Source organism: Babylonia areolata, chromosome 33 (genome assembly GCF_041734735.1).
Source record: "Babylonia areolata isolate BAREFJ2019XMU chromosome 33, ASM4173473v1, whole genome shotgun sequence".
In the NCBI taxonomy this organism is placed as follows: domain Eukaryota; kingdom Metazoa; phylum Mollusca; class Gastropoda; order Neogastropoda; family Buccinidae; genus Babylonia; species Babylonia areolata.
In genome coordinates this window covers 14,454,053-14,466,662 of record NC_134908.1, presented here as the reverse complement: position 1 = coordinate 14,466,662, position 12,610 = coordinate 14,454,053, and the positions used below count along the sequence as shown (strand labels likewise).

The window sequence follows — 12,610 nt, the reverse complement described above, 5'->3', positions numbered from 1 at the left end:
AACAAAACGTAAAAGAAATAATGTCCAACCAATTACTGTTGACTGAAATTGTCGAATCATCCATGTTACATAGTCCAATAGGAGTGTTTCTGTGATGCGATATTCCGATATTGAATTTTATTGATTTTTTTTTTCATATTGGTGTTTATTTTGTTAACAGCCCTTACACAGATATTTACGAATTGTTGATTCCATTCTTCTAGTTTATCACTTTCCTTTCTGTTCTGTGTAACCCCCTTTAACCACCACCTCCAACCCTAAATCACACACACACACACACACACACACACACACACACACACACACACACACACCTTGGAGTTCATGAAGATGAAGTAGAGCTGAGAGAAGGTAAAGATGAGGTGCAGCAGAGGTTTGACCAGCAGAGCCACACCGCTGGAACACTGGCCCTCAGTGATGGACCCGAAAAACTTGCCGAAGTTCAGCCCGCTGTGAATCATGCTGCCGATGCCGAAACCTGCACCATGACGTCATCGATCAACAACAACAACGATGATGATGATGATGGGGAGGAGGAGGAGGAGGAGGAAGAGGAGGAGGAGGATGGTAATGAGGAAGAAGAATGGAACAATAATCATCGTAATCATATGATACTACTACTACTACTACTACTAGTAGTAATAACAATATAATAATAATAATAATAACAATAATAATAATAATAATAATAATAATAATAATAATAATAATGATGATGATGATGATGATAATTACACATGATCGATGCTCATGTAGAATTTGCAATAAAGCAAAAACAAAAATAATGCCTGTATACATAAACAATACATACCAACAGAGAAATGTATTATGACAAGAAGTAATATGATACAATTCAATACAATGCAATACAATACAAATATACAATACAGTACCGTACAATACATTACAAAACAATATGATACAGTGTACAGTACAGTACAATACAGTATGATACAATATAATACAATGCTGTACAGTCCAGTACAGTACAGTCCAGTCCAGTCCAGTCGAGTCCAGCCCAGTACAGTACAGTACAGTACAGTACAACACAACACCGTGCAGTACAGTATAATACAGTACAATACAGTACAGTACAATACAGTACAAAGCAGTACAATACAACACAACACAGCACAACACAACACAACACAACACAACACAACACAATGCAGCACAACATAACAGCTCCATGAAACTCAGTGTCAAGACAAAAAAATAACAACACAGACGCAGCCTACCCAACACCCCCAGCCGCAGGTAGAAGGTGCCCGTGTGATGATTGGACTCGTCCAGGGACACCATCCGCTTCCGGGTCCTGCTGCGGTCACTGCCTGCACGTGCCCACGAGCTGGCCCAGCCCCGCGTGAAGGAGATGGACCTGGTGGACAGTGGTCAATGCCAGGGACAATGGTCAGTATCCGCGACAATGGTCAGTACCCGAAGCATGGGTCATAACCAATGACAATTATCAGTACCCAGGATAATTGTCAGTACCCGGTTCAATGATCAGTACCCAGGACATATATCAGTGCACAAAACATGGGTCAGTACCCAAGGTCAGTACCTCGTACAATGGTCAGTACCCTGGACACGGATCAGTACCCGGGATAGTAGTCAATACCCTGTACAATGGTCAGTACCCTGGACACGGATCAGTACCCGGGATAGTAGTCAATACCCTGTACAATGGTCAGTACCCTGGACACGGATCAGTACCCGGGATAGTAGTCAATACCCTGTACAATGGTCAGTACCCTGGACACGGATCAGTACACGGGATAGTAGTCAATACCCTGTACAATGGTCAGTGCCCTGGACACGGATCAGTACCCGGGATAGTAGTCAATACCCTGTACAATGGTCAGTGCCCTGGACACGGATCAGTACCCGGGATAGTAGTCAATACCCTGTACAATGGTCAGTACCCTGGACACGGATCAGTACACGGGATAGTAGTCAATACCCTGTACAATGGTCAGTGCCCTGGACACGGATCAGTACCCGGGATAGTAGTCAATACCCTGTACAATGGTCAGTACCCTGGACACGGATCAGTACCCGGGATAATAGTCAATACCCTGTACAATGGTCAGTACCCTGGACACGGATCAGTACCCGGGATAGTAGTCAATACCCTGTACAATGGTCAGTACCCTGGACACGGATCAGTACCCGGGATAATAGTCAATACCCTGTACAATGGTCAGTACCCTGGACACGGATCAGTACCCGGGATAGTAGTCAATACCCTGTACAATGGTCAGTGCCCTGGACACGGATCAGTACCCGGGATAGTAGTCAATACCCTGTACAATGGTCAGTGCCCTGGACACGGATCAGTACCCGGGATAGTAGTCAATACCCTGTACAATGGTCAGTACCCTGGACACGGATCAGTACCCGGGATAATAGTCAATACCCTGTACAATGGTCAGTACCCTGGACACGGATCAGTACCCGGGATAGTAGTCAATACCCTGTACAATGGTCAGTACCCTGGACACGGATCAGTACCCGGGATAGTAGTCAATACCCTGTACAATGGTCAGTGCCCTGGACACGGATCAGTACCCGGGATAGTAGTCAATACCCTGTACAATGGTCAGTACCCTGGACACGGATCAGTACCCGGGATAATAGTCAATACCCTGTACAATGGTCAGTACCCTGGACACGGATCAGTACCCGGGATAGTAGTCAATACCCTGTACAATGGTCAGTGCCCTGGACACGGATCAGTACCCGGGATAGTAGTCAATACCCTGTACAATGGTCAGTGCCCTGGACACGGATCAGTACCCGGGATAGTAGTCAATACCCTGTACAATGGTCAGTACCCTGGACACGGATCAGTACCCGGGATAATAGTCAATACCCTGTACAATGGTCAGTACCCTGGACACGGATCAGTACCCGGGATAGTAGTCAATACCCTGTACAATGGTCAGTACCCTGGACACGGATCAGTACCCGGGATAGTAGTCAATACCCTGTACAATGGTCAGTGCCCTGGACACGGATCAGTACCCGGGATAGTAGTCAATACCCTGTACAATGGTCAGTACCCTGGACACGGATCAGTACCCGGGATAATAGTCAATACCCTGTACAATGGTCAGTGCCCTGGACACGGATCAGTACCCGGGATAGTAGTCAATACCCTGTACAATGGTCAGTGCCCTGGACACGGATCAGTACCCGGGATAGTAGTCAATACCCTGTACAATGGTCAGTACCCTGGACACGGATCAGTACCCGGGATAATAGTCAATACCCTGTACAATGGTCAGTACCCTGGACACGGATCAGTACCCGGGATAGTAGTCAATACCCTGTACAATGGTCAGTACCCTGGACACGGATCAGTACCCGGGATAATAGTCAATACCCTGTACAATGGTCAGTACCCTGGACACGGATCAGTACCCGGGATAATAGTCAATACCCTGTACAATGGTCAGTACCCTGGACACGGATCAGTACCCGGGATAGTAGTCAATACCCTGTACAATGGTCAGTGCCCTGGACACGGATCAGTACCCGGGATAGTAGTCAATACCCTGTACAATGGTCAGTACCCTGGACACGGATCAGTACCCGGGATAATAGTCAATACCCTGTACAATGGTCAGTACCCTGGACACGGATCAGTACCCGGGATAGTAGTCAATACCCTGTACAATGGTCAGTACCCTGGACACGGATCAGTACCCGGGATAATAGTCAATACCCTGTACAATGGTCAGTACCCTGGACACGGATCAGTACCCGGGATAGTAGTCAATACCCTGTACAATGGTCAGTACCCTGGACACGGATCAGTACCCGGGATAGTAGTCAATACCCTGTACAATGGTCAGTACCCTGGACACGGATCAGTACCCGGGATAATAGTCAATACCCTGTACAATGGTCAGTACCCTGGACACGGATCAGTACCCGGGATAATAGTCAATACCCTGTACAATGGTCAGTACCCTGGACACGGATCAGTACCCGGGATAATAGTCAATACCCTGTACAATGGTCAGTACCCGAGCGACTGACCAGTACCCGCACACATTGTGTAAGTGTGTATGCATGACTGAAGACAGTGAGTGCGTGTGTCAAATCACCTTGTAATGAATAGACAATAAACCAACGAGAAAAAGAAATATTTTCAAAATAAAACACTGTTTACTGACAATCAATACATGGAAATTGAAATAAAACTTTCGGGTACTTCACTGACAATCTTCTTCTTCACTGTTCGTGGGCTGCAACTCCCACGTTCACTCGTATGTACACGAGTGGGCTTTTACGTGTATGACCGTTTTTACCCCGCTATGTATGCAGCCATACTCCGTTTTCGGGGGGGTGCATGTTTGGTATGTTCTTGTTTCCATAACCCACCGAACGCTAGCATGGATTACAGGATCTTTAACGTGCGTATTTGATCTCCTGCATGCCGTATACACACGAAGCGGGTTCAAACACAAGCAGGTCTGCATATATGTTGACTTGGGAGATAGGAAAAATCTCAATTCTTTACCCACAAGGCGCCGGTACCGAGATTCGAACCTGGGACCTTCAGATTGAGAGTCCAACGCTTTCACCACTCGGCTGTTGCGCATGACAATCAATACGTGGATACAGAGATAAAACGTCCAGGTACTTCCCTGACAATCAATACATGGATAATAAGGTAGAACGTTCCAATACCTGGACAAGGTCCGAGTCAAGAACTCAGTCCTCAGCCGGTTCCTCCTCAGCAGGTAGATGTACACGTAACACAGGAAGATGATGCTGACCGAGTACAGGTAGATGTAGAATGCCTGCACGATACCAGGAGGTCAGGGGTCAACCGGAAGGACGTACTACGATCTCGGGACCATGATATGTATACTGACAATAGGAAGTATTATAAAGAACGCTCCCCCCCCCCGCCCCCCAGTACAGTACAGTACAGCATAGTGTAGTACAGTACAGTACGGCATTGTATAGTACAGTACAGCATAGCGTAGTACAGTAGTACGGCACAGTATAATGTAATAGTATACAGAACAGTACAACACAGTACAGTATAGAGGAGTGCAGTACAGGACAGTACAGTACAGCATAGCGTAGTACATTACAGCACAGTACAGCATAGTGTAGTACAGTACAGCACAGTACAGCATAGTGTAGTACAGGACAGTACAGTACAGTAAGTACAGTACAGAGGAGTACAGAACAGGACAGTACAGTACAGTGTAGTGAAGTACAGTGCACTGCAATACAGAAGGGCACAGTCAAGTACATTATTGTTCAGTGCAATACAGTATAGTGCAGTATAGTACAGCACAGTGCAGTGCAGTGTTGTACAACACAGTACAGTGCAATGTATCACAGTGAAGTGCAGTAAGATGGATACAGTGTAGTACAGTATAGAACGGTATAGTGCAGTGCAGTGCATTACTGCACAGTACAGTGCAATACCGTACAGTACACCACATTACACTACACTACACTACACTACACTGCACTACGCTACACTGCACTACAGTGCCAGACAGTACAGTACAGTACAGTACAGGACAGTACAGTACCCTGCAACACAGATCAATGCTGCACAGCACAATACAAGACCGGGCGATGCATAACAAAGCAAAACAATGCATTAAAATACAAAAGAAAGCACAGCAAAGCAATTCAACTCATAACGTTTACTGCCAAGCTGAGAACGATAAAGATCATAATTTATCAGGGATCAAAGCAACGGCACGTGATGCAATGACACATCATGGGCCTTCTGGAATGCAGTCACTATTACCTCGGGTTCCATCATTGGTCAGAATACTTATCATGATAAGCTGTATGTTTATGAAAAACAACTTAAAAAAAAAATAAATAAAAATAAGTGGCATTCAGAATTGAAGACTGGATATTTTTGGTGTACGATTTTGAATTTTCTAATCGAGCTTTAAACTCGTGACGCAAATTTTTGTTCTTGCTCAACTGGGGGAAAACAACGTTACGGCTGTTTATGTTGATGCTGCGGTCAGTTTTATTTCCATTCACTTGTATTGCTCATATGCCCCGTCAATTTTGATCAAAAGATATTAATTCTGATTTTCCGAAATACTTTTAACTTTTTCTTGAGATGTACAGATTGCATAAACGTCGGCAATCACTATAACCAGCTTTCCTCATTCTGTGCATAAAAGTTCACCTTTCTCACAGCCTGGTTCAAGTCAAGCCGACCACACAAAGCCCTGTCAGGCCTGACTGCTTCAGGTCTAAAGAATTGTTCGAGCTGTTTACGTGACATCCTGACAGAACCACCACCATGAGGTCCACACAGACACTCCACGCTTGCTGTCAATCTACAGGTACACCCTTGTGAAGACAACCAATCTCGTCTTCGTTCGTGGGCTGCAACTCCCACGTTCACTCGTATGTACACGAGTGGGCTTTTACGTGTATGACCGTTTTTACCCCGCCATGTAGGTAGCCATAATCCGTTTTCGGGGGGACAGACAACTGAGGAATGAAGGACAAAAGAATCGAACCTCAAAGGCCGTTCCCTCCTCCGTGACGAAGATTTCGGTAAGGGGGATGACCGCTCCCAGCACCACGATCAGAATGCCGTACAGGCCCGACAGAATCATGAACAGGCTGCCCCTGCCACCGGTCAGCAACACATCCTTCAGTCCATCCATTTATCGCTACATTCATCCATCAGTCCGTACATCCACCCGTCCACCCATACATCCATCCATCCATCTACTCGGTCCATTTATCATCGGTCCACCAACACATTCATCCATCAATCTATCCATTATCAATCCTTCATCAATCAGCCCATCAATGCACCCAACAATCACCATTATTCACCGTCATACTATCCATCCACCCGTCCACCCATCCATCAATCCAACTTTCAATCAACCCATCCAGTCTCCATCAGGCAATCAACCAACAAACCAACCAACCAGTCAGTCTTTCAGCCGATCGCTGTATCGATCAATCGATCAGTCAACCAACCCATCCACTGACCAGCCAATCAGTCAGTTCACCGACACGTTAATTCAATCCATCATTCAATCCATCAGCCCACTAGTCGATGAATGAATGAATGAATCAATCAATCAACCATTCTATGAATCGATCACACCAGCGACAAATCATTAGATTAATTATTGAACCAATCAAATAATCACAAAGATAACTCTTAGCGGTCAGATGGGCTGTAAACAATATAGTCAAAATGAAAAATTCTGCATAAAAAAATGTATCGATCCATCCATCCATTTTCTACACACCTATCAATTATCCATCCATTCATTCATCCTTTTACCAACCAGTGAATACGATTTGTGGATTATGGCGTGACAGGGAAGTAGTGAGGATGGCTGGGTAAAACTACACAACTGTAAATAATACGTGCTTAGTTTTTGTTGTTGTTGTTGTTGTTTTTTAATTATCTGACGGGCCTCAAGCACCCTTTACCACCACCATCACCATCACCATCACCACCCCATGTTTAACATTCCGCCATTATTATCGCCACCACAGCCACCAATAACCACCACAACAACACAAAAAAAACAACGGCAGCACTCACAATAGCTATGGCCAGGTGAGGATACCATCATCATCACCATCAATACCATCATCATCATCACCATCATCATCATCATCATCATCATCATCATCATCACCATCATCATCATTACCATCATCACCATCACCATCACCATCACCACCACCACCACCACCACCATCATCATCATCACCATCACCACCACCACCACCACCACCACCATCATCATCACCATCACCATCACCACCACCATCACCATCATCATCACCATCACCATCACCACCACCACCACCACCACCATCACCATCACCATCACCACCACCACCACCACCACCACCACCATCATCATCATCATCATCATCATCATCATCATCATCACTATCATCATCATCATCATCATCATCATCATCATCATCATCATCATCATCAAGGAAACAGCAGCCGCACAGTGAAGACGCTTTACAGATACAGAGCGACAACAACAACAACAGATACAACCATGGCAGCAAGAACGTTAACCACAGCAACGATGACACCAGTTTAAGAAACATCCCCAGTGCTTTCATCGCTACCATCGAAAAGAAAACAACAGGATAGCCATCACCACAACCATCACCACCACCAACAACGACAACTTCATCAACAACAAACACTTACAGGAGAAGGGAGGTCTGGTTCTTGCGGCCATGTCGCATGGTGACAGGCTCATCACCATGATCGTCATTTCCGTTGGCGTTACCGTTCTCGTCTGTCCGAGAAGGTACAGCAACAATAGCAGCATTGTCATGGGTTTTAAACACCACCAATACCACCATCATCAACAGCAACAACACAATTATCACTGTAAAAATAACAACAACTCAAACATCGATGTCACAGTTTAAAAAAAAATAAAATAAAATAAACAATAACAACATTGTCACGGTTAAAACAACAACAGTGACACCGTTATAAAGGTTGAAACAACAACAATAATAACAACACTGTCACAATTATTTGTATTTGTATTTCTCTTTTTATCGCAACAGATTTCTCTGTTTGAAATTCGGGCTGCTCTCCCCAGGGAGAGCGCGTCGCTACACTACAGCGCCACCTTTTCTTTCCTGCGTGCAGTTTTACTTGTTTTTCCTATCGAAGTGGATTTTTCTACAGAATTTTTTTTTTTGCCAGGAACAACCCTTTTGTTGCCGTGGGTTCTTTTACGTGCGCTAAGTGCATGCTGCACACGAGACTTCGGTTTAGCGTCTCATCCGAATGACTAGCGTCCAGACCACCACTCAAGGTCTAGTGGAGATGGAGAAAATATCGGCGGCTGAGCCGTGATTCGAACCAGCGCGCTCAGATTCTCTCGCTTCCTAGGCGACGCGTTACCTCTAGGCCATCACTCCACATAGATGGTAAAAGAAGATGCAAAAATTTTACAACGATATAAATCAAACTACAACCGATCAGCTAAACACAGGCGTCTGCGTGTATGAACAAAACACTTTTACACATACAACGCACGCAAAGCTTTGATTCGGGAGGATGACAAAAAGCACGCACACACACAAAAAGAAAGAAGGAAAAATGTAAAGCTATACATGTGCACACACACACAAAAAAACCCACCTGTAGACAGGAATGTAGATCAATAAGGGGAGGGGGGGGGATGTGTACATGTGGCGGGGGGATGGGGGTGGGGGTACTTTGGAAAGAGGTGGGATTTTATGGCCAGACTTGAAGATCTGAGGAAGCGAAAGGGGGCGGAGAGGGGTGTGTGTGGGCGGGGTGAGGGGGGGGCGGGGGCGGGGGGGGGGGGGGGGGCGTTCCGAGTATATCTAGAGACAGGGAGAAGGAGCGACGAACGACTGTGAACAAGAAACAGCAGGGCAGAATGCACATTACATCTGATTTGTGATGCTTTGGCGGTGAGAAGTGAAGTGAGCGGGAAACGAAAGGGATCGGTTGTTTATTTATTTTTCTCTCTATTTATTAATTTAACTAGTTATTTACTTATTTGTTTACCTATCTGTTTATTTATCCAGTCATTCTTACACTTAAATAACTATTTATTCGGTTTTCCATATTAGTTTGTTAATATTCGATTTTTGTTGTTGTTGTTGTTGTTGTTGTTTTATGAATGTATACATATCAGATTGAATTTATCTTTAAAAAATTGCCTGGGACCACTCTTTCATTGTCGTAAGTTCCCTTCACAGCTCTGAATGTATGCCATACATGTTTACTGTGTTGTTCAAAAGATAAGCACCCAGCCCACGGCTCACCGTGTAGTGAACGTGGTATCTTCTCGCTTCGAAAGCGGGGTTCACCCAGAACGAAACAAGTTTACTCCCATCTTGACCGAGGTAATTTTCAAAGAAATGTGAACACTCCCGTTTAAGCGTTTATTTGAACAGAAATAAACTTTCGCTCACAGGTATACCTAGAGTTCACATGTCACTGTACTTTAGATAATATAATTTGTAACTTCAAAAGAAATGACAGATCGTATGGAGATCTATTGACCCAGGTAAAATTTCAAAGAAATGTGAACACTCCCGTTTAAGCGTTTATTTGAACAGCAATAAACTTTCGATCACAGGTACACCTAGAGTTCACATGTCACAGTATTTTTAGATAATATAATTTGTAACTTCTGTGAGAGGGCTGGGCAACAAAGAACACAAATCATTCATGACTGTAGTGTTCGCCTGAAGAAAAGGTGTGACACAGCACCACATAAGACACGTCATCCTTACCATTCTCGTCATCAGATTTCTCGTCCTTGCCGAAAAAGAAAGTAGCGATGCGACCGTTAGGGGTGGACTCTCTCCGGTGGATGGACACCCGCCTCGCCACGTTACTAAAAATACTCGACTTGCGGCTACCACGGGTGGACAGAGACAGCGCCGCCCGGATGTCCTTACTTCCGCGCCGGATGTTCTTCAAGACGCCTTTCAGGGTGTGCTTTCCGCTTCCGGCAGGGGGTTCCTCCACCGGAAGTGACGTGTGTGTTTCTTCGGAGGCGGTCCTGGAGAGCGTGACGCCCTCCTCCACCTCCTGGATGTTGTTGAGGGAGCCGTGCGGGAGGGTGGAGGAGGAGGACTGCACGCTGCCGTCCCCCGCTTGCTCCAGAGCGTTGAAGGAGTGCGTGTTGCGGATCAGGTCCGTCTTGGTCACCTCCAGGGACACCCCCAGGTAAGAAGCTTCTTTGGGCAGGGACCCCATGACTGCCGTGCCCTGATGACCTCTTCTCCCCTGTTCCAGAGGCTAGGGTGATGCGGATGGGCAAGCGTACCCTGTCCTATTCCCAAACAATTTCTTCTTCTTCTTCTTCTCTTTATTTTCAAGGTTGAAGTAATGCGGACGTGCAAACGTACACTGTCCTATACAGAGTTCCTCTGTTTCTTCTTCTCTTTATCCTCAAGGTTGAAGTGATGGAGATGGGCAAACGTACTTTGTCATATTCCAAGAGATGTCTTCTTCTCTTCTTCTTTTTCTTCTTCTTCTCTTTTCCCCCGAGGTTGACGTGAGGGAACTGGGCGAACGTTGAGCTCTTTTTCACAGATACTGTTCGCCGATTCCGCTGTGGAAATACCACCACTTCGTTCTTCGTTATCAGAAAACCCGGAAAACTGTTAAGAGTCTGGTTTGTACGACTCACTATTTTAATTCCACACTCGTCAATTCCCTACACAGTGTTGTGAAAAGTATCTTTGGACAATAAATCTTTCAACGGAATGAATTGGGAAGTTCTCATATATTTATTTTTTTGGTTGGTTGTCATTTTTATTTCTCGTTATTTACTTTTTATTATTATTATTATTTACTTGTTTGCTTTGGATGTTCTTTATAACATCATATTTTATCACCCGCCCTAAAAATCAAACAGGTAGACATGCAGGTTCTTGACTGAACGCTAGAGGATGATCACGATGCTGTTTAGACCAGTGATCTAGTGAGGCTACTGACCAGGTAATTTCAGACTTCTAATGCAGAATCGTTCTTTTTTTTCTCTTTTTTTTTCTTTTTTTGTGATTCACTAGGAACAATCACACTTTACATACTGATCTGACACAGGTATGCCACGGTTGACTCTTTTTGATTATTGAAAGTCGTAAGTCCATAACAGCACGCCTGCCTCTGATAAATCTTCCTCGTCTATATTTCCAGAAAAGAACAAAACTCCAGTTCATTCAATATACGTGCACATTTCAACTAATTCCATAAGCTCTTTTTTTTTTAAATCCCGGCAGCAAACTGTCTAGCACCAACACAGCTGCCGACTGAACACCGTTCTGACAAACCCCTCAACAGCCCAGTCCTTCCAACACCACATGGTTCACACAACGGCAGGCGACAGACAGACAGGCAGATCCTCAGATGGCGTTCCGGAAACTGAAATCCAATCAGCAACCAGTCACCGAGAGGTTCGAACTCTCTGTCCGGGACAGGACTGGTGTCAGCGGTTTGCACCAGCTGCTGTGGGTGTTGACAGTGCGAGGACCCGAGTGAAATACGCAGAGAAGGAAGAAAACTTTGAAATGACCTTAGAATCAGAGTGGAGAGCGGGAAATACAATCTTTCCTGTTGGACGTGTCTGTCTTTGTGGTTGAGCACGCCGGGATGACAATGCCGGGATCTGGTGACAGTGCGTGCTGGCTGTCTAGTTATCTCCCTTTGTTTCCCTCTCCTTACGGAGACACGTGATACTCGGTATGAGGTGTTCCTTTTCAGCGATACCCTTCAACATGGCGTGTTTAATTGAAAATTATCGTCATCACTTCTGTGTCTGCTTCGTTTGTTTCAGTGTCCTTTTCTGTCTATATACGTATATACTGGTTTGCGCACAGAAAGAGAGAGAGAGAGAAAGAGAGAGAGAGAGAGTATGAACCAGTTCCTACAAAAGTATTACCGTACAGAACAGAAGTTTAAGCCCTCTTCAGCCTTTTTCAGCATAGTTGGGAATTCAGCTTAAAAGTAACGTATTCTTTCACCTACGTTATGCATTATTCATGAGTCTGTCACAGATTTCATATCCAAAGTCGCTTTCTCATCATGCTG

At 45.0% G+C, this 12,610-nt stretch overlaps 1 protein-coding gene across 4 annotated transcripts in view; it reads right to left on the bottom strand.

The window, feature by feature from the left end:
* The window catches only part of LOC143276782 (proton channel OtopLc-like), a 45,470-nt gene that overhangs the window by 13,017 nt on the left and 19,843 nt on the right, over window positions 1–12,610 (bottom strand). For 3 of the 4 annotated variants that reach the window (XM_076581429.1, XM_076581426.1, XM_076581425.1), the window contains exons 3-7: window positions 8,222–8,312; window positions 6,531–6,642; window positions 4,702–4,814; window positions 1,239–1,378; window positions 315–478 (exon numbers count right to left, since the gene is read on the bottom strand). In XM_076581429.1, coding sequence (XP_076437544.1) covers window positions 315–478; window positions 1,239–1,378; window positions 4,702–4,814; window positions 6,531–6,642; window positions 8,222–8,312 — 620 coding nt within the window. Of the gene's footprint in view, window positions 1–314; window positions 479–1,238; window positions 1,379–4,701; window positions 4,815–6,530; window positions 6,643–8,221; window positions 8,313–10,305; window positions 12,126–12,610 lie in introns of those variants that run through there. The other variant, XM_076581427.1, reaches the window with a different exon arrangement.